This window comes from Taudactylus pleione, unplaced genomic scaffold (assembly GCF_031769625.1).
Source record: "Taudactylus pleione unplaced genomic scaffold, aTauple2 ptg000230l, whole genome shotgun sequence".
Lineage (NCBI taxonomy): Eukaryota > Metazoa > Chordata > Amphibia > Anura > Myobatrachidae > Taudactylus > Taudactylus pleione.
Genome location: NW_028284632.1, coordinates 3,357,782 through 3,382,067, shown reverse-complemented (window position 1 = coordinate 3,382,067; position 24,286 = coordinate 3,357,782). Strand labels below are relative to the sequence as shown.

General features: G+C 42.5%; 1 protein-coding gene across 1 annotated transcript in view; it reads right to left on the bottom strand.

Moving 5' to 3' along the window:
• The window catches only part of AGBL4 (AGBL carboxypeptidase 4), a 2,679,639-nt gene that overhangs the window by 880,698 nt on the left and 1,774,655 nt on the right, over positions 1 to 24,286 (bottom strand). Inside the window, exon 6 of the mRNA XM_088479301.1 lies at positions 5,479 to 5,518. Within this exon, the coding sequence (XP_088335427.1) occupies positions 5,479 to 5,518 (40 nt within the window). The remainder of the gene's footprint in view (positions 1 to 5,478; positions 5,519 to 24,286) is intronic.

Sequence of the window (24,286 nt, the reverse complement as noted above, 5' to 3'; positions counted from 1 at the left end):
TGGATAACAAAATAAATAAAAACTTTTTAAAACCCCAAGACAGCATTAACTTTAAAAAGGGCACAGAAATATACCCCGGACCTTATGGAAGATTTCAAATAGCCAACAATAGACAGTGCACACAGGCGTCCATTTTGCTATTTTGCTTGTACGACTTTATACATTAGAAAATTTGATTCGTGCCGTCCAACTTTTGATCTTCCCAAATTGGGACTGCATGCCCAGTCATAGGGTTTGGCCATGTCATGATGGAGTCCCCAAGCTCCTTCCCCTCTCCTACAAACATCATTATAATACCATGGGCACCTGATGTTGCTAGGTGCAGCACTGAAGGGGTATTCATTATATACCAAATATCCTGGACGGGGGCGATGAGAAGGCGGTGGGAGGTATATTACTTCTGGCTTGTATGGGTGGCCCAGTGGGGGACCAAGTTAGCCAGGGAGGAAGACCACTGCCCAACCTTGGCACGGATAATATTCACAGCAAAATGTTTCCAGAGCATACCTGGTTATGCTTAGCCACGCCATCTCTCTTATACGAGGAACGACAAAATGTCTCAGGAGCCCTGGTCATGGAATCGGAACTACAGTTCTCTTCCGTGGGACAGTCTTCTCAGGCAAGGACTAAATCGGTCACACATTAATATGCACAATTGTAAAGAACACAAAAGCATTAATACATACAACAATGATGAAAAATTATGTAAAATATGGGAGCCCGGCAGACTTGCATAAGGATCTATACTTGTGTATGTGTGTATATATATATATATATATATATGCATTCTTCTTAACAACACTATCTGCATCATTACGAAGAAACTGCTTGTTCTCTTGGGAGTTTGAGAAGCCTTGCCCTAATTTAGGAGAGTCTAGTTATCTATGTAATAAACTAGAGATTGTTTTTTGATAAATTGCTTTTCTTGCCGATCTGGCGGGAATACACTTCGTGGGTCAGTTCTACCAAAGAAGTTCTGCAATGCTCTGCAAAGATTGTGTTTTTGGGTGTAAGGCACATTTCCTATAATATGCAGGATAGGAACGTGTTCATATTGCACCAAGTTTTTGTGTAGTGGGTTGAGATATTTAAATTATATTAAAGCGGCAGAGATATAAGGAAAGTTCCCAGTTTAGCAGGTGACAGTAGGGAATCGGTATGATTGGCGGTTCGATTCCCGGCAGCACCTGGCCAACAAAGGCAGAGTTCCCGGCAGCGGAAGCCCGACAGCGCTGGAAATCCCGATCGTCGATATCTAAGTACTTACTAACCTAACCTCACCCCCTAACCCTAACCCGCCTTAGGGGTGCCTAACCCTAACCTCCCCCCCCCCAAGTGCCTAACCCTAATCCTCCCTCTAAGTGCCTAACCCTATCCCCCCCATTCCCCGCTGCCTAACCCTGTCCCCCCCAGGGGGTGCCTAACCCTAACCCTCCCGGGGGGTGCCTAACCCTAAGTCCCCCCCGGGTGCCCTAACCCTAACCCCCCATGGCTGTCCGCTCGCGGCGCCCGGCGTCTGGAAAATGTCAAGCATCTACATCTAGACGCTCGGCATTTCACCCTCGCCGGAATATGACAGTCGGGAAGCCGGCTGTCAGTATTAAGGCAGCCGGCTTCCCGATTGTATACCGACAGTAGACGTTTTTACATGTTCTCCGAGGGTAGAGATTGGGTCTTGCAAATATAGTATATGTATTGGACTGTGCTATTGGTAGTGCAGTCCAATACAAATACTATATTTGTGAGCTTTCCTGTTTTGGGGTCAGCTAGTACTGACCCATTGGACTTGCAGCAACAAAGGTGGTCAAACCAAGCAAAAGGATAATAGTTGTTAGGTTCTAACACACTATACTTAGTTCAGAAATTGACCTATATTTTTAGAGGGATGCCTTTCATACCAACCATGTGTACTTTATAGCGGAAACCACATTCATATGCTAAAGTAGTGGCTCCCAAACGCTGTGTGCTGGGCTGCTGTGAGGGAGGGTGGGAGGGGGTGGCGCCGGGCCCCTCAGGAAGCCCCTCAGGAAGCCCGGGTAATCTGTACCCGCTCCCCCCCCCTCTCGGCGCCCATGCACATTATCAATAAATTATTTTATTTGGTCCTAGAAGCGCCAACCCGCAGCACCCCTGCAAGTGCCCCATCCACCCCTGCAATAAGATGACTGACAACTCATTCTTTATGTAGGAGGGGAAAAGCTGAATCATAAGCCCTTTATTGATTAGTTATTCTTGAAACTGCTACATATTATGTTAAATAATGGAAATAAACAAAGATATCACTATTAGATTTGAAAATGAACCTGCACTGACTGGATTATGCATGTCCACGTTTCCTGTATCTCCCACATTTTACAACTGTAACAGGGCATTTACAGAAATATATATATTTTTGGTGGCTACGAACATCTGATCATTGGGAAGTTGTCAGTAGTAGCGGGATGTCATCATTAGCTTTATTGCTGGGAAAGCATTGAGCATACATTAACTGGATTACTTGATACTGAATGCTGCTAAAAGGAATAAAATGCTTCTATTGCCAAGGGGTGGGAACAGCTGTCAGAGTGATCCAGGACTACTAATGCAAATGGTGATTTCTGGGTGATGTAGGTTTTCTAGATGTGCATTGTTATAGCCCACCATATACAACATATGCTGCCTTTATATCGAATCTAATCTTATACACACACACACATATATATATATATATATATATATACACACACATACACACTATATATATATATATACACACACACATACACACTATATATATATATATATATATATATACATAGTTCAGAAAACTGCACTCACTGTTATAGAAACTCCAATAGTGGGGTGCTCCATTAAAGACGTTAGAAAGTCCAAAAATATGTAAAGTCCAAATGAATGGAATAGGCACTCACCAGTCAGTAGAAAAAAGTTTTTTAATCACTCACATGATATAAACCACTTGGGGTTACTTATGGTGGAGTCATGGTGGTGAATTCTCGTCTTGATAAAGGTCTTCTTGGACCGAAACGTCGACTATTGGTTTATATCATGTGAGTGATTAAAAAACTTTTTCTACGGACTGGTGAGTGCCTATTCCATTCATATGGACATATATATATATATATATATATATATATACACACACATACACAGTATATATATATGTACATATATATATATATATATATATATATTCCACTTGCAATGCCCAGCATTCAGCCCAAGTCACAAAGCAGCTTATCCGAGTGCCTTTCCTAAATAAATAACATAGGGTCTCATTCGGTAGGGATCAAAATTGTGATCGCATTTGCGAATTTGCATGCAATGCATCTGCGAAAGTATACTAATGCCTGCCACAGCTCAGCCAGCATAAAGACACTGCTGCTTTCTCACCTCCTTCCAACCAGGGTTATCGGATATATTAATGTTGTACTGTATTTAACATGCTTGAATATGAAATGATCACCGATCAAGATAATGAAAAATAAAATAAGCAAGTATACAATATTATATTATGATAACAAAACATTCATATTACAATGAGCAGAAACACTCCTGACACCACAAGAAAAGATTCCTATGTAAAAATATGCTAATTGGCTACAGTTTGTTTGGTTATGAGCACAAATGAAAATCTGATAAAATGGCTACATCAGGATGTGCCTGAGGACACTGGCTAAATGCTCTTCACAAGGTCTAATATAATCCAGTCATTCTTCCGAACAACTAGATCACTGGTCCATCAAATGTGAGGCCACATCTGGTTGTTTGAAGTCTGTAATATGTTGAGTTTTTTTCCCTATAATATTGGTACTCTCTGACCTGCCCCCAGTTCTGTAGCCATTCTTTGAATCCAAATATGTGTTTTTTTTCTTTTTTTTAATCATTTATTTTATTGATACAAAAGCAACAATGACAAGAAAAAAAAATACAAGAATCAGAGTCATACAATTTGACATATCGTATAAATTCAAGCAAGGATATAAATATCACATAATAGACAAATGGCAGGACAAATCATTAAATCAATCAAACATAAAACTAAAATAAAGCATTGTAGAAATAAACAAAACAAAATAAATAAATGAAAATAAATAAAACCTATAATACCTAATAATAAATAAATGAATAATGCTGTGTGGACTAGAGAATCCCTAACAGTGACACAGGAGGGTCATTATCTATTAAGCGCCTCAAATACCACGAGGTGGATGAAAAGCATTGAATGAGCAACGTTGAGTTTGCGATGGGAGTGTCACTATATAGCTTTCCCAGATGTTGAAAAATGTTGACACTTTAGATTCTTTATACAGAGAGGCCTCCACCCAATCCATTCTAAACAAATAATACAAATTTTCTTTAAATAAAGGGAAGGGAGGTATCCCCGGCTGGATCCATACCTGTAGTTTAGTCTTTTTAGCAGCCGCACTCGGAGCAAGCGAGAGTTTATGACTGCTAGGAGACACTCTGTGCCCTTGAGGTAGGATCCCTAATATGGCCCATTCGGGATTAAAAGGCATATAGTTGACCAAATGACCCAAGGCAAATCTACAAATCTGAAGCCAAAAGGCTCTAACCAATGGGCAAGACCATAAACAATGGTACAAATCTGCATTATCGTCCCCATAGTGAGGGCAATTGTGTAAATGAGAAGAACCCATCAAAAGCCCCTCCTAGGACTAATATATGTTCTACGGAAAATATTTAGAAATAACTTCCTATAAGAACTCATATGAAGGAGACGACAGGAATCATCGAGGGCCTTGAGCAATTGGTCAATATTTAAATTTGGGAACTGTTGTAACCACCTAGGAAGGCCTGATTGAAGTTTGGTACAGTCTATATTATCACGTACAAAAACATAGTGAAGCGAGATAGCATTACGAGTAGGAGTGGGACAGGACAAAAGCTTATCCAGGGGATTATCCCAATCCATGTCAGACAAATTATGGACCACTTGATTAATGTAATGATGAGCCTGGAAATATGCAAAAGGGTGGGGAGCCAAAAAGTCAAACTTGTCTACTGCCTGGTGGAATGTGAGGGGCCGTCTATTAACTTTATCAGCCAACCACCCAATAGAAGTGATACCCTTTTCTGACCACGATGAGAAAGGGTTAGAGGCTAAGCCCCGATGGAAATCTTGGTTGCAAAGGTTTGTTTTCTTTTTTTTGTTTAAATAATGTATCATTTGAAAATCAGCCCTCTACAAACAGAGGAGAGGTATATAGAGATAATGCCATTTAAATGACATAATCCAGCACAACGGGTTATTATAGCACGTGCACCTACAGAAAGACTGTTTCTACCTTATTTATTTCCTCCGTGGAAGATATGTTGCTCTGGTCAGTATGAGAAGAGTTACTGTAGAACAACAAACTAACTTACAGTAGGGAGATTTCCAAGTCTCTGAACAGTATGCAAATAAGCTGCTTTAAAAGAGAAAAGAGACGCCTGGGTAAAGTTTGTTACTGTACTTACTGGGGTTGGTTATGGTAAGGAGATCTAGTCTTCGTTGCTGCTGCAATAGAAGCGAAAGAAAAGCGTTACTTTATATTATATGACTTTCCAGACATAAGCATTGTACTCATTCACTCTGTACATGGGTCATACACTACTTGCCTAAGTTTTTACTTTCCCCTCTGGGAGAGTCAATTTGGCACCTGAGGAACAATCCCATGAATCGGATCATCACACCCCCCCTTCCCGTCTATTACTCTAGGAAGTGGGACAATGCTGGACAGGAACTTGCTCTCCCTTGAGTCCTGAGACTCCCCAAAAATGTGGGTGTCTTCCGTATGTTCAGGGAGAGTAAACAATCATATGACATGCGCAGAAGCCAGCAGGTAAGTAACACTGCTACAGAAGTACCAGTGCTACTAATCGTGGGGACAGCGGCTTTTCAGAGCAGCTGTCCCGGCACCGGAGCAATGCTGAATTACTCAGGTGATAATAAGTGTCCCCCGCAGCGAGTCTTACTCATCGCAAATCATGACCAATTTGATTTAAAAGCAATGTTACAACTTTGTAGATCCTTATTAACAGGCCTATCCTATACAATGGTGCACAATAGAATTTATGCACTATGAGCTGCAATCTCCCTGTGTTAGCTGGAGTCTCAAAGGAGTGACAAAGATAGAGGTTTATTCCAAAGTGGTTAGAGGCTTCAAATAAGGGGCAGGCGCATCCTGCAAACCAAGCTACGGCTCAGTTACTGTTCCCAGATTGTCCATTGTTCAGTGTATATCTGTGTCTATGGGACTGATTCAGACTTGTACGCAAAGCCGATGGTTTGCGTACAAGTCCGATGATGAGTGGACTGTGCATGCGCCAGGGCCGCAGTGCTCATATGCTGCGATGCCACCCTGGACGCTTAAGGACATAGAATGAGCAGAACAGAAGCGTCCTGAGCCTTCATTTTATGACAGCGCCCAGGCCAGGGTCTAGGTCTTCGGACCCAGATTGCCTGGCCCGGGCTGAGGGGTTCCATCGTCCATCCTGAATAAGCTTCGACTTACTCAGATGGGCGATGACTGCGGCCATTGCAACCAATGGTCTTGAAGGTGATCCGGTGCTGCATCTCCTGACGCAGCACTCAGATGTGCGATGCCGACAGAAGGTGTCTACTTTCTTTAGACGGCTCCTGCGGCATTAGCATACTTTAGCATCGCTGCTGCATCCAAAAACATTATCCATAATAGATATTATACAGTATCGGCAAAGACATTGGTACTTACTCTAGTGAGTCATTTGAATTTATGTGTTAAATGTTTCTATAAAGTTAAGTGGATATGGCTAAATACATCATTATTTTATCCAATATTCGGTACATAATTTGTCTTAACAGACACACCTCTTATAACAGTGCTATCCCTATAGTAACTAAATGCAGCTCCAAAGTTTTCTGAGAATGACATTACTTCCTTGTATAGTTATTTATTTTAGGCAATTCTGCCACCTGAGACAGTCAGTCTGCCATCTGAGACAACCATTCTGCCAAATGAGACAGCTATTCTGCCCCCTAACACAGCCATTCTGCCAAGTGCCAACTGAGACAGCCATTCTGCTAACTGAGACAGCCATTCTGCCATCTGAGACAACCATTCTGCCAAATGAGACAGCTATTCTGCCACCTGAGACAACCATTCTGCCAAATGAGACAGCTATTCTGCCCCCTAAGACAGCCATTCTGCCAAGTGCCAACTGAGACAGCCATTCTGCTTACTGAGACAGCCATTCTGCCATCTGAGACAACCATTTTGCCAACTGAGACAGTCATTCTGCCTTCTGAGACAGCTATTCTGCCAAGTGCCAAATGAGACATCTGTTCTGCCAACTGAGACAGCCATTCTGCCGCTGAGACAGCCATTCTGCCCCCTGAGATAGCCATTTTGCCCATAGAGACAGCTATTCTGCCCCCTAAGACAGACATTCTGCCCAATGAGACAGCCTTCTGACCCCTGAAAGAGCTATTCTGACACCTGAGAGTCAATCTGCTACCTGAAACTCTGCCACCTGAGGAGACAGCAGCTGTAATGGTGTCCCTACCATCCTGATACAAACAATGGGTCTGATTCAGAGATGGATGCTGCTGTGCACGCTTGTGAATCTGTTGCCGGAGTCGCAGCTATGATAATATGCAATTGCTAGTATCAGCCTTCCCCCGGTGTAGTGGCCTGTATCTAAATGTGCAAGCACTGAGATGCTCACTTTAAATATCTCTGTACACCGTAACACCACCGGTGATCCTTGACACGCCACCATTGGCGCTCCATCGCTTACTCCAGCCCTACTGCAAGTGCAGTGTCTCCATCTGAACATGGCCTCTGTGTCTGCCATGCATCTAAGAACTCTGTCGACATTGTGAATGTTGACATGTTGACATTATAAACATGTCGACATTCTAACTACATCCCCATTTCTGGATGTACTTTGCCCAATGTAAAATAGAAATTCAAATACATAAACATGGTGCAATAAAGAAAGCCCCGGTGTCTGCTCATTGGTATGATTCATTTAGGCCACAGACCAGGCAACCCTACGCTGTATTTTAGTAGAATAATAGTGTGATACTCAAGTAAGCAGTATCGTGTCGTGAAGTGTCTTCCTTACCAAAAAGTATTAGGGGTCTAATTACTAAGCAGTGTTAGGGGACAGAGTGAAAAGTGATAATGTGCCAGCCAATCAGCTCCTAACTGCCATCTCACAGGCTGTGTTTGAAAAATGACTGTTGGGAGCTGATTGACTGGTACCTTATCACTTTCTTATCACTTTTCACTCTGTCTCCTAACACTGCTTAGTAAATAGATCCCCTTATTCTGTTCCGCCGCTTCAGTGCAGGTTCCACTGTTACACAACAGAGAAGTAAAGCAGGATCGTTGCACACAGAAAATATTAAAATATCTAATAATTTTTACCACAATAATGTTTTATACAATTTATTTAACTGGAAACTTGATTGGGTAGACTTCTTTTGCTGAAACAACTTCTGGTTAATCGGCATAAACAATTGTATCTTACAATAAATGCTTTGTAATATGACACTTATGCAGTTGTATTATCCCATTACATTTCTTATACTTACAACCAATTTAAAGCATTACACAATAACAGATCACAGTGTCAACAATATTTTACATGGAACGAGGCAGCTAATATATTAACTTTAACCTTGGGGACCCATAAAGTAAGATATATCAGTTCAGTACGATGGAGCTCGGTGGTGCACTCGTCAGAACGTATTTCCTCTTTCTAGGCTCTTTATCAGAGTTACGGAGCCTGTGATTTATATATATTACACAGCACATACTGTGTTTGCTAAACTGTGCTGAATTAAGGACTAAAGTGTCTTAAGGTGCCCACACACATACCGACTTTTCATCCAATTAGGCCGATTTCGACGAATCGTGACGACGAATCGGGTAACAAAAGTACAAATCGTGAGTTTATACTCAAGAGCATGATCCGCGTCCCCGCTCGTCGTACATCGCATCCTCTGATCTGCCGTGCTGTAGGGCAGATTAGCCAACCATGAACACGATGGAAGCCGATCGTGAGGGTTTTTTTCCCTCACGACGAATCGTAGGATTCATCGCACAAGCGGAATTTGACTGACAGGAGGCTGGACACGCCCCATTGCCATCTTGTGCAGCATCGTGTATGGAGCAAGACAGTTGCACATTGAGGAGCCTGCACACTGGATTCTTGTTTTGGACAATTTTTGGTGAGTATTGGTACAGTTTAAATACAACCACACTGACCACAAATATGTGCTCCCCACTGCCCACCAATGTGTGCCCCCAGGTAATAAATGCATGACCCAGCCACCGCCCGCCGGAATGAGGCGGGAATTGATTGGGTCATGCATTAAGCTCCCACTGCCCACCAATGTGTGCCCCCAGGTAATAAATGCATGACCCTGACACCGCCCACCGTATTGAGGCGGGCGGTGGCTGAGTCATGCATTTAAGCTCCCACTGCCCACCAATGTGTGCCCCCAGGTAATAAATGCATGATCCAGCCACAAGCCCGCGGTATTGAGGCGGGCAGTGACTGGGTCATGCATTTAAGCTCCCACTGCCCACCAATGTGTGCCCCCTTACTAACCATGTAATGGGGCCACCTAATAATTAATTAGAAAACCAATAAATTTTTTTTAAATTAATAGACAAAAATATTTAATCAAGATAAACAAATACATTCCAGGAAGATTATTCATATTGAAATAACATTATATTAATAATTAACATGTTTAAAAATCAAATCAATACAGATAAAATAAAAATACAGTTTAAGTAATATAACAAAATAATAAATAAATAAACACGTATTTTACAAAATAATCACCATACATTACATTTAAAAACACACATTATTTAAAAGCTGGGGGTGCTCTACCTTTCGGTCTCCAGCTGTTGTGGAACTACAGATCCCAGGATGACCTGCCACCCACCTTTGGGAAATAACAGCATGTTAAAACTGTTTTTAGGGCATCCTGGGATCTGTAGTTCTACAACAGTGACAGGCCCAAAGGTGGAAGTCCCATGCTGTCAAACAAAGAAAAACATTATATTACCAAGCAATGAACACATGACATTCCTGTAAAAGAAAATACGATTAGAATACCATAACAGACCTTTAAAAACCTGTAAAAAAAAGAAAATATTAAAACATTAAAAATGTGAACAAAATTACATTTTTAAAACCTGTAAAAAAGAAAATATTAAAACATTAAAATGTGAACTATAACAACATTACATTTTTAAAACCTGTGAAAAAGAAAATATTAAAACATTAAAAATGTGAACTATAACAACATTACATTTAACAAAACTATATACACAAATATTTAAATGTCCTTTTTTTTCTTCTTCATAGATAATGTCCATGGATTCTGAACGTGAATTCGTTACAGGATTCATTGAAATCCTGCACTCGAAAGACTGTCTGTGGAAGATCAGTTCTCGGAAGTACCACAACAAGTCGCATAAGTTGGCCGCACTAGAGGAACTTTTGGTGTATATGAAAAAATACATATCTGATGCAGACCTGAAAACTGTACGGCAAAAGATTCAAAATCTCAGGACAGTGTACATCAAAAAAAAAAAAGAAGGTGGATGACTCCAAAAAATCAGGAGCGGGCACAGATTAAATATATAGTCCTGCGCTGTGGTACTGCCACATGATGTCATTCATCAGTGAACATGAGCCTCAAAGGGAATCTATCATCTTGATGGCTGAGCGTGAGGGAGAAGAGGAGGTTGCAGAAGTCTTGGTAAGTAGTGACACAGTTTAAACCAAAATCCTTAATGTTTTTGTTGTTAAATCCCAATTGTCCAATTTAGTCAGTAGTTCACAGACAGTCCTCCTGCCATGGTACAGCACCTAGTCCATTAAAATAGGTCATGTACTCCTCCCTCACTTCTTTGGCACGTGCTGTGGATGTTGTTGTAGTTGGTGGTGCAGACACAGATGTCAGATGTTCAATGTCCTCCATCTTCTGGTCTAGCTGGGACTGGTCCTTGTTGAGTAGACTTTCTTCACAGAAGGTTGTGCAGCACACAGCATGCCATCACGACCCAGTCTATCTTCTCCACACGTAGATTGATAGTGGTGTGGAAAATGCGGAAGCGGTTGCTCATTATTCCAAACGCATTTTCCACAATGCACCGTGCCCCGGATAGACGGTAGTTGTAGATCCTTTTCTCTCTGGTCAGGCCCCTCTGTGCAAATGGCTTCATCACATGTTCATGTAATGCAAAAGCCTCGTCTGCGACGAAAACGTAATTTAGGCCGTGCTTTGTCGTGCTTTGTCTGTTCCAGTTAGGGCAAGTTGAGGGTTTTGTTGGTGAGTCTCTGGTAGAAAGCTGTCTTTTTGAAGGACCCACCATCCAAAGCCCGGCAATTCTTGCCGACATCCACAAACATAAATTCATAGTTGGCATTCACAACTGTCATGAGAACGATGCTCAAGAATCCTTTGTAGTGGTAGTAATATGATCCGGTGTTGGCAGGTGGGTTGATGGGGATGTGTTTCCCATCAATGGCTCCTCTGCAGTTAGGGAAATTCCAACATTGTTCAAAATCTTCCGCGATGCTGGTCCACTCCTCCACGGTGTTAGGAAACTGTAAAAATAGTAAAAAAGGGGTTAAAACATGACTATAATATTTTTTATATATTTTTTCCCTATATAGACTCCCACCCAAGACCCTGATTTAGCATCCACACCGGACCTCAGTCTGCTCGGTGGTGACAGTGAGCCGGAGAATACCACAAAAGTGGAAATTCCACTTCCACCTGGACGCTCATCTTCTCAACAACCCCAAAAAAAGAAAAAAAAATACAAGGGAGAAAGGAGAATCTTACTGAACGTGAGGACAATTTTTTCCAAAACGCAGAACGGCTGCTGCAGAAACCCCCAGATGCAATAGATGATTTCACAGCTCATGTGACAGCACATTGAGAAATATGGATAGAGATATCCGAAGAAATTTTCTAAGGTTAAACTATGACCTGTTGAGTCGATGAATGAGCAAAAATATCTCAAATTCTACATACATTGCAGATCCAATGCTATTTTCCCCTGCCCCAAATAGGTATGTCCGTACCCCCCCCCTGCCCAGTTAGATATTACTCCCCCACCGAGCACCAGCACGACCTTGTATAATGCTCTGCTGGATGCAGCGGATGAGTCGCCCTAATATACAGAGATATACATTTTTTCTTACTTTTAATATCATCAATTTTATGAATTCTAATAGGTGCTTGCTGCATGGGATAGGGTGGTGATGACGCCATTTGGACAAGTTCACTACGCACATGGCACAAGTACACATTGCTGGAAGCTGGGGCCACAATGTGTACTTGTGCCATGTGTGTATTGGCCTTTTCAAACTGGCGTCTGACCCACCCTATCACATACAGCAGGCTACCTATTGGGATTTATAAAATTTGGTGATAATGTTCTTTTGTGAAATTGTTACAAAAAAAGTATATTGCACACAGTTTAGTGCACACTTTCTTTTGCCTGCAGGTCAGTGCACATTGTACTAAATGAAGGCTATTTTTTGCTTTATATTGAGTAAAAAAAATAAATAAAATTTTCTTTACACAAGTAACCAATGTGTGGTGTGTTTTTTTTACTTACCTTGCAATAGTGGTACTGTAGCACTTTATCGATGGCTTTGAAGGTCTCCGGAATGATGATGCCCAAGGACTGAGGTGAGATGTGTCCCAAACTTCAGGTCTTCAAATGACCTTCCTGTAGCCAGGTACCTCAGGGTAGTGTTGAAGCTGGATAATTGGCTGAGACAAGATCAGTTTAAAATTGAATTGCGGCGACGCCATCTTGCGACTGGCCGCAAGACGCCATCTTGGAAATGAGATCGCAAGACGCCATTTTGCGAATGGCCGCCCAAGCGCCGTTTTAGATAAACTCACAATTAAGTACATATGGCGATATTACTATTAGCACCATGCGATTGCATCTTTCATCATTTCTCATATACACATTAATACGCATAATTGCGCTGTTAACTAGTCGCATATTAGCGAATGCATAAGACCCTATATTGTTAAGTAGCTAAATGCGCACGCATCTGTCCCCAATTAACTAGCATTGTTATATCAAACCCAGCATACTCATACATTACATATCCACGTACAAGGTTCCATAAGCTTTAAGGTATAAGATTTAAGTTCGTTCATTCAGTATAAATGCTGTGAAATAAAGATTATTTGGTAACTAAGGTTTTATACATGCTAAGTAAGCCGTGTTTGGTTTTGTACTGATGCGTACTCTTTCCACAGTATTTCGGTATCATCGGTGTGGAGATCGCATCATGCATTCTCAACTTATGGACCGCAGAGACTTCAAGCAACAAAATGTATATTATATGAACAACTGTTAGGATGTTGCATGTGGCGGGAATCCAGAGACCCCCAGTTGTTGGAGGCTGGGTTGGGTCTATTTGAATCAGCCTGTTAAACACTCTGTAACAGATGTATCCCCCTTGGGAACCAATGACATCAGCAACAAACGTCTCTATTGTTTTATTTATTCCTGGGGGGTATAAATATGTGTGCTCAAACGCTGGATTTTTAGTCTTCGTGCTGAATGCTGATAGACAAGGGGTTTCTTGCTGATGCCTAACATCTGGTCCGGAGGCGCTGCGTATGTATACTGTACTTGGGTCTGTATAGTTCCTTTGCACCGAATTGTGTCTGGATCAATAGCATGTAACTGACTGTACTTTTACTTGAATAATACTTGTGCTTTGGAACCACAGATTCCAGGTCTGCAGTCTTTATTTACTGTATGACTGCGTACCCAAATTAGCGTCATCCTTAGACATTTATAGGTAGGATATTAGAAGGTACAGGCAGGGATATATAGAGGTTGTAATCCAGTATTGTTAGTAGCCACCAGTCTCTCTTCAGCAGGGATTGCCCTCCGCCACCTTGTGTCCTGTCTCTGGATGTGTGGGGTCACCAGATGCAGCAATTCTTGGAAGGTGGCGTCATCCATGCGCAGGTAGTTCAGATAGACATCCGGGTTGTTCTACTTGATCTCCATCAGCAGGGACATGTGAGAGCGGGTATCCCTGTGTAGAAGCCACTCCTTGGTCCAGCATGCTCTTGTCCCTCTTCGCTGGGCCCTCTTCCTAATCTACCAGACCCCAGCTTCAGCGACCAACACTCTATACCAAAAGGGATGCATCAGTACAGAATTCAGGAACAGGATAGAATGCAGGTAGGTAGCACACACTTGCAGGTGGAATAAACTTTGTAAAAGGCAAGCCAAATACATAGAGCACAGTAGCAATGTACAGGATTCAGCAGGAATACACCTAGCCTCATCTAGTAGCAGAGCAGAATGTACACAGAGTTTAAAGGGTGCCTGCTTCTTATACTAACTAGATAGCCCTGCCCATTGTTATGGCTATTTAAATTTCCCACCAATAGTCAAGAGCGTGTTTTTTCTTTTTTTTAAACTCGCGATTTGTTATGGCCAATCTCACGATGCGTACGATCCGATAGATCGTGAGATCGTAAAACAGATTGGGTGTCTTTTTTGCAAAAATCGTGATCACGACGGCAAGGAAGCTCCCGTGAAAGTTCATGAGGAAATTGGACAAGAAATCGGATCGTGAGCACATCAGTATGTGTGTGGGCACCTTTAGTTTTGCATAGAAATAGTCGCAACACACTGTTGTGATCTCAATTGTTACTTTGTAAACATCCAAGCATTAGCAAAAACGTTTCATTAGTTCTGTGCTCCAGAAAGTCTCTGAGAATATTATTACTGGAAAGTTTGCTGGCTGAAAAGATGTTAATAAGATTCTGGCGCTGATCCTTGGTCAGGGCTGAACACTAAACCCTCTCTGTTTTGACTGGGTGCTTTCATTACATTGCCCAGTCCTGGCTCCTCCTAAAAGGCGCAGCTATTAGCTCTGTGCAATCAGCTGACTGACCCTCTATAGTCTTTTCTGGCACTCTCAGAGAAACTGTCTGTTAGATTATGGCAGTAACTCCTCACTCAGTAGTATTAACAAAACTGTTCTGGGAAACAGCAAATAGTTGAAGCTATGCTTTGTTCAGCACAAGCAGGGATGGGGAACCTCCTGCCTGGGGGCCATTTAAGGTCCTCAGTATCAATTGGTCTAGCTCTCAGAGCTTTTTTCTACTAGCCTCATTTGGCTAGCAGGGTGCCTAGAATGGCACCCTGCAGCCAGAATCTATGCAGCAGTGCCACCTGGAGCATCCTTAGGATGCTTCAGATGGACACACCGCTGCCCTTACAGCTCCCCGGAGCATCCTCAGTATGTTTCGGGCAATGCTGTAATCACTGGCGATTTTGGCCCCGCCCCCATGTCACATCATGTGGAGGAGGCATGGCCTAAACTAGGCCCGCAATACTGTTATATATATATCAAAATGGCCCTCAGCAGAAAAAAGGTCCCCCACCCCTGAGCTAAAGGGTTATACTGTCTCTGGCATCGTCCCTCTCTAATATGGACTTGGGTTGTGTGTGGATAGTAATGCAGGACTATCGAACTGTACCATGACTCCAACTGATAACTGAAGGCTGACAAGATGTCCTCTTTATATGTAGCCACTGCTCTCCCCAACTGACTGGATACCTTCTTCTGCCGCCCACCCAGTGTCTGTCAAGGTAGATGCCCTCCGGTCACCAGACTCAGTACTCACTGGTCCCCAAATATCCACCACTGCTGAGGCGGTATTGCAAAACATTCCTGAACTCTAAGGAAAACCGTTAAATCATGCCCTATATTAGACAATGGCAGGAGTCACATTCTACCTTTACATATTTGTAGGAACACCTCAGCATGGGTATGCACACCAGGGTCTTGGTGGGGTGCCACAATAGAAAGTAATAATAATAATAATTTGTGTAATGCTGTGTACACACTGGCAGATATCAATTGATAGCCCAATATATCTTGTGCCCGTCGGCCAGTGCGTACCAGTGACATGTCTGTGAAAGACGACATTCACAGACATATCGCGTCGGTTGTGCTGCACCACCGATGCCCAATATATCTGCAGATATATTGGGGCATTGTGCTGTGTGCGTGGGCGGTCAGGTGACCTCCTGCACACTTGCTGCAGAGGCCGCAGGGAGGGGGGTGCGACACACCCCCAGCCAGCGTGACCCGTGGCCAGATGACATTATGGTTGTTCAGTGTATATGAACAACCATCATCTGCAGATCACTAGATATATCTGTTAGGTGTGTACCCAGCTTAAGGCGTCTGTAGTGTTTACACTCTTGCATCTCCTCAGATACGTATGTCCACCTTGATGTGTGTAGTGAGTGAAGCAGCTGGATGCCTGGATTCAAAACCAATGTGATTTGCGTTTTCATAAATCTCCTTCACTTGTGTCACAGTACTGGAACATTTCCACATATATTTGGGAATGACACAAAACCACGTGTTTTCATATTTGGACAAATACTACAGTTTCAGATTTTGTGATGCTTTCCATGATGGGTGGCACTATAATATTCACCAAGGCCTTAGGGGGGAGACTTAATAAAAATTGGAGAGAGATAAAATTGTGAGAGATAAAGTACCAACCAGTCAGTTCCAAACTGTCACTTTACAGGCTGTGTTTGAAAAATGACAGTTAGTAGCTGATTGGTTGGTGCTTTATCTCTTACAATTTAATCTCTCTACAAGCTTTACTAAATCTCTCCCCTAGGGGGTATATTTACTAAAGTGCAGGTTTATAGAAGTGGAGGTATTGCCCATAGCAACCATTCAGATTATAACTATTATTTTCTAGAATGTGCTAGATAAATGATAAGTAGAATCTGATTGGTTGCTATGGGCAACATCACTTCTATAAACCTGCACTTTAGTAATTATACCCCTAAGGTGGCACGACATTGTGTAATCCTATGCTATTTGCCAGGTTAAACAAATCTTTGTTGCCTCTATGGTATCCCATTGGTTAAAGTTATAACTTACAGTAATCTATGCTTGACAGGGCATTCATTCACATCCCCTATCTTTTCGTATGATTTCACATTCATCTAGACCCTAAAACTGCCCACTGCCTGGAATCCCCTGGCATGCATATTTCAGGAGAAAAGCCGTGGGCAGTTTGTTTTATGAGCGAATCCTCATCTCTTTCTGCGAGTTACAAAAACACAGCCAGCCTGTGTTATTAATGTTTACTTGGGTATTAAATATATTGTGCTCTGGGGAGCTATACGTTCCCATACAGCTGTTACAAAACACTTCCACCTCTGTATTAGACGCCAAAAGTGGAACAGGCAGAAATCATTACAGCTTCTGAGCTTCAATTATTTTAATACAGGGTCACCTTGGTAGTGTCGCAATGCAGTATATAAAGGATGAGGGAGGATTGTGGCAGCAGGAGAGTCAGTTTGTGTGGCAGCAAAGTCCCTTTCGCTTCATGATCTTTCAGCCTCAACCAACCCTATTGCTTTCATCTTGGGTAAGGGACAACGTTCTCAAACTGGGGATTTTTTTGTTCTTAGTGCAACATGTCTGAACTTTACTCTTCTGTATCTCACTTATTAGAATTACTGGCTTGGTTTTGGTTGAAGAGGGGTAAGAAAAAACTTTATGTAAAGGCTTACCTATCTAATCGCTCTTTCACTGTTCGCTTTTCTGATTCTACCTCCACTTCGCTACCTCTATCAGTTGGAGTACCACAAGGTTCAGTATTAGGTCCTCTGCTTTTCTCAATATATACCACCTCTCTTGGCAAACTAATCAGCTCTTTTGGTTTTCAGTATCATCTGTACGCGGACGATACTCAAATTTACCTATCCTCCCAAGATTTGTCACCATCTGTGCTGGTCCGTGTCACTGAATGTCTCTCTGCCATTTCATCTTGGATGTCATCTCGCCACCTCAAACTTAATATATCCAAAACAGAATTAATTATATTTCCACCGGCCAATAGCAGTTACCAACCTGATATCTCTATTACTGTTGACAACTCGACAATCTACCCCACCCCACAAGCTCGCTGCCTAGGTGTGATCCTTGACTCTGAACTGTCTTTTGTTCCCCTCATTCAATCTGTCTCTAAATCCTGTTACATACATCTAAGAAACATAGCCAAAATTCGACCATATCTTACGCAAGACACTGCAAAAACTCTTATACACGCACTCATAATTTCCCGCATTGACTATTGCAATAGTCTCCTTATTGGTCTTCCCAAAAACAGGCTCTCCCCACTACAATCCATTTTGAATGCAGCTGCGAGGTTGATCTTTCTCACCAAACGTTCAGTGTCTGCTGATCCACTCTGTCAGTCCCTCCATTGGCTGCCGGTCTTCTACCGTATTCAATTTAAAATACTTACACTCACACATAAAGCTATTAACCAAACCACACCAACATACATCTCTTCACTTATCTCAAAATATCTTCCAACCCGACATCTCCGTTCTGCACAAGATCTGCGTCTCTCATCCCCGCGCATTACTTGTTCCCATGCACGGTTACAGGACTTTTTTTCGGGCTGCACCCACCCTGTGGAATGCCCTCCCATGCACAATAAGACTTTCCACTAGTTTCCAAACATTCAAGCGTTCTCTGAAAACTCACCTCTTTAGACAAGCTTATCAGATTCCAGGACCGCCCACCTAACCTTTTATAGCTCCCTATCTAACTCTCTTCTTATAGTAAACACCTATCACATCTTCTCTTTCTTCAATTGAACATCCTCCTAACCCTAGGCCAACTTTCCAGTGTGATTGAATTATACAGCCCACCAAGAATATCTGCAATTGGGCTGGACCAATTTGCAATAGCACCTCTCCTTGTGTATCAACACCTATTTCCCTATAGATTGTAAGCTTGCGAGCAGGGCCCTCTTACCCTTATGTATGTCATGTATGTATGTCTTTTACAACCCTGTATAATGTTAATCTTGATTCAAATTGTAAAGCGCAACTGAATTTGCTGCGCTATATAAGAAACTGTTAATAAATAAATAAATTATTTAATCCATAAAAACTTGTTTAATAAAATGCATGCCCCCTTACACAAACCAGAATTTTGGGGATTCCCCCAAAATTGGTATCCCCTAACTAGGTGATAAGGGCTGTGAGCACTGAAAAAGGGCGCACAGCTGAACGTCTTCAGTCATAAGTGGAGATGTGATGGAAATGATTTACAATTCTTCAACACCTGTAGTTGCGTAAACTCAGCTCAGAAGCACGCTCTCAGCCAACAGGCCTACGTTCAGATCAGCATCAGGCCAACACAGAAGCTCCCTTCTTGGAGATCCAGTGCCAATAGGGACCGAGGAAATGATTACAAATATATATATATATATATATATATATTATTTTTGAGGAAATTGGACGTAAGGCAATACTTACTACAATCCACTTTTAAAATGCGGTTGTAGTGTGAAATTTTCGACTAAATTCGCATTGCGAATTTAGGAAATATCATAGGAATTTATCAAAAATCCCTTGCGATAAAGCTCTGTCCCTGCGAATCCCGTCCGCACACTTCACACTGTATTTTTCGGAAAAAATACAGGAAGAATGAGTCTGAACATACGCCGCAGCCGGCTACTGCAACCCCCCCCCCGCGACCGCCCTGATCACTGGGGGTTGGCTCCCAACTCTAGAGCAGAGCAGGAGTTGGGGAACAGGGGGAAACCCTGAATAATGCCATCACCAGGTGGCATTATTATCACAGGGCTTCCACGAGTATTTTTTCACATTTTGTATTTAGTAAATCTGGGCAGATCACATTTCCCATTACAAGTATGTGAAATGCGATCTGCTTACCAAAAATATATGTGATAATTAGGGTTTTACGAATTCTACTCCAATTGCCTTTTAGTAAATTTATGTGATACTAAAGTAATGTGAAAAGGGAGTGAAAAAAAAGTAAAAAAAAAACCCCAAAAACCTCAGACACTTATCTGCAGCCAGGGGACCGCCAATCAGTGATTGGTGATTGGTGAGCTCTCTCCTCTAGTTAGCTGGTCGCCGGGGCTCCTGCACTGTGACCCCGGCATCTCAGTTTACAGCACAGCTGACCAGGGTCACAGACCAGGAGCCCCAGCGACCAGCTGACCAGAGGAGAGAGCTCACCGATCACCTAGGTAAGTGTCAGCTAGGGGAAGGGGGTGGGGGAGTCATAGGGGGGGGCCTTGGTCACTGGGGGGTGGTTCATTTTCCATGCTTTCTACTTCGATGTTCTTTGAAGCAGCACATGTGCAGTAGCAGACTGTCTACGTTGCTGCAGGGAAAGGGATTTGCTGGAATAGGGCTTTATCGCAAGCTCTGTCCAATGGTTCTCTGCTATCGATGGCAGTCTAGAACCCGATGGTTCCCCTTTATTGGTTGGGTCCCCACCTCCCCTGAGCACCCCTGCTTGGGCTGACCAGCTTGGGCTGATAATGCTTTGGTCGAGGAAACCCTGTGAAAAGGTCCCCTGGCTGTGGCATTGCATCCCAGCTGGATTTGAGCCCGGTGCTGGTTTTAAAAATAGGGGGAACCCTATCTTTTCCCCCCTATTTTTAAAACCAGGGCTGGCTCAGCAGCCTAGTGTTGGTTACTAAAATATGGGGGAACCCTACACATATTTTTGGGAACCAGGACTGGCTGAGTAGCCCGGTGCTGATTATGCTTTTCGGGGGGACCTTACATAATTTTAAAAAAAAATAATTAACCCTTTAGGTAGTGTTTAAAGGCAGAAACATACACAAATCACACTGATCTGTGTATGTATCTGCCAAACTTGCAGCTCAAAGGGTGGTCTATTTGAAACTTCTATTTAGGTCCGAGTTTGCTACAATTACACCCATGATTGTAATCACGATTCTTGGTAAATTCCCGAGATTTTATCCATGAAAAGTACTTACGAGTTTGGCCGATGGTGTAGTTAATCGTGTTTGCAATCTCACCCGAGTTTTTCAGTGTAAATAGAGAAATCTCTCCCAAGTTTGCAAAAATGGCAAAACACACCATATATTGCAATCTCGACCAAACACGATTCTTAGTATATGTACCCCTAAATGATAAATAAAGAAGAAACCATATTCTGTATTGAGACGGAACAACCAAGCTTGGAAACATGCTGCCAACATATTGTAATATGATATTGTATGAGATATCATTACATACACAAAACGTTTTTTTTTTTTTTAATTCACCACGGACTTCTGTCTGAATAGTGACCAATCATAGAAGCAAACTGAGTATATTTGGGAATTTGTTCCCTTATTGCATTACACTATGAAATGTGCATCTCTTTCTTCTTGACCCTTTCTAATTTGCACATTTGCATGCTTCTATTTTTTAAAATATGATTGGTGTATTTTTTTTCTGTCGCCACTTCTGGAACGTTTGATGGAGTTTCCTTTCCACACCTGTATTTTCCATTTTATTTTTTCACAGGCGCCGATTATTACTTCAAACTCTATGCTTTACACTCTGGAGCTTCCCCTCAGGGTAAGCACAATAATAAGAGCAATGAGGGTTAGGGTTAGGCTGCGGGAGGGATAGGGTTAGGCTGCAGGACGGGAGGGTCAGGCTGTGGGGTGGGACAGTTAGGGTTAGGCTGCGGGAGGGATAGGGTTAGGCTGCAGGAGGGGAGGGTCAAGCTGCGAGGTGGGTCAGTTATGGTTAGGCTGCAGAAGGGTTAGGCTGCAGGAAAGGTGGGTTATGTATAGGGCTAGAATACTTAACTGCAGTGCCAGGATTGCGTACCCAATCCACACATCAAATATATCCCTTAACATTGCTGCTGCTCCAGCCACTGATTTTACCCCAGCACTTTCACCATTATTGCTAGTGAAGATATTGTGATGATATATAAATTTGTTTGAATTATAGAACATTTCTCAGCTAAACTTAGACATTAAATTATTAACTAAACTTTTAGCAAACAGATAGGCCACAGTCATTACATAATTGACCAACAGTGACCAAGTGAGGTGTTATCTCTGGTCGTTGGTGTCGGACAATACTAGGAAAGCCATTCATTTCATATACTCTACTAATAGGATGACTCATGCTCTGATGATGACTTTTGATGCAAAGAAAGCCCTTGACTGCTTGGTATCTGGTCAACTCCTCAAATGTATAATAGCACTATAGTCAAACCGTATGGCAGCAGTCTTAGCAAATGGCTGTGCACCATTGTTGTCCATCCTCTATTCTTTGATCATGGCAACTAGATTCCACAGGAAAGAAATATGCCCGCGTTCCACAGGACGTCAGCATCTTGGGAATCAAAGTTGGTCACCGAAGACTACTCTTTTAAACTCCAGAGGAGGTACCACCTGGTTCCCTCTCAGTTTCGTGCTATCTACCCGACCTCATTAAATCTCTGTTGGGCAGATAGCAGCCCGACATGTACCCTTCCTCCCGTTCCCAAATGCACATTCTTATGGTTGCAAGATTCCTTATAGGACTTAACTGGTAGAGACTACATCCTCTCACACTGCCCACTGTTATTAATACATTTATTGTGATCATTTACTTATATTGAGCACCCATATATCACAGCGCTGTGCATAATATTTATTAGTCACATCAGTCCTCAATGGGCTAACAGTCAAAATTGTCACACACGTGCACTAGGAAGACCTCTGTTGAGGTCGAGAACCGGGGGGTTAGGATAACCTGTGAGACACATGATGGAAGACAATAACAAAGTCTTCTAATTGTGGCCAAACCCAGGTTTGACTAGACCTGTCCAGAAGCGTGGAGTCTAACTCACTTGGTGGTTTTCTCCAGTGACCCCTCCAATTGGGATTTGGGTTTCGCTGCACCAAGTGAGCAGGTCGCGGCCCTCTGGACAGGTACCTGGGAGTGACAGAAGACCAGATCTATATTAAATTAATATGGGAACACAGATGATGAACTAAATATTTGAACACTGGTGATGAATGGAATACTTGAACACTGGTGATGAACGGAATACTTGAACAATGGCGATGATTTTGAGAATGCTTGAACACTGGTGATGAATGGAATACTGGAACACTGGTGATGAACAAAATACTTGAACACTGGAGATGAACTCAAGAATGCTTGAACACTGGTGATGAATGGAATACCGGAACACTGGTATTAACTAAATACTTGAACACTGGTGATGAACGGAATACTTGAACACTGGAGATGAACTTGAGAATGCTTGAACCCTGGTGATGAACGGAATACTTGAACACTGGTGATGAAGTAAATATTGAACACTGGTGATGAACTTGAAAATGCTTGAACACTGGTGATGAACTTGAGATTGCTTGAACCCTGGTGATGAACGGAATACTTGAACACTGTTGATGAAGTAAATATTGAACACTGGTGATGAACTTGAAAATGCTTGAACACTGGTGATGAACTTGAGATTGCTTGAACACTATTGATGAACGGAATACTTGGACACTGTTGATGAACTTGAGAATGTACTAGGAATTGTTAGAGGTCCAAGTGCTGATTTGCACAGAGAAACACAAAGGAAATGGACACAGGTATGTACTGGGAACAGCTAGAGCTTCAGCTGAAAGCTAACTAGCAATTAGCATGAAAACTGACACCACAGGAACACAGGGAGGTGATTAAAGAGCTCAGCAGCACACTAAAAGACAACACAGGGTTTTACAAGAGTGAGAGCTGAAGTAACACATAGGGATTTAGCATGGAAGCTAATATAAGCAGCACTGATGATCAGCGTGAGGGCTGCACCAACAAACTGTAGGTTCTTCTTGAGAAACACCAGAGAGCATAGTAATCACTAGAACAGCAAAGTTGATCAGGCAACTTCCTGTTGCAGGAGTCAGACCTAAATACTCCTCGGCAGTTGGTTATTGGATCATGAGATCAGCTGACAGACCACAGGACTGCCATTGGAGGAGACTGATCAGGTCAGATGAACTAACATGGCTGCACCCATGCCTGCTAGCACAGGAACCAGGACGCATGCATGGAAGCCCTAGCAGGCCCCAGGGAGAATACTCAACCATAACTCATAACTACAACTAGTGCCTGAATGCCTCAGAGCCTAAAGACACCAGTTCAGCGGTGAGTAAAGGCCAATCCCAGGCTGCATCCTGACATAAATTTTCTAATACACAGGGTCCCTTTTTGCCCACCCTCACATACATAGCAAGGGCAAACAAACTGAAAAGTTTGGCAAATATACAAGCTAAGTAAGTATTATGGTTAGAGGAGGGTTAGGTTTAGGGTTACGGGTTAGGCACTAGGGGGAGGATTAGGGTTAGGCTGCAGGGGGAGGGTTAGGGTTA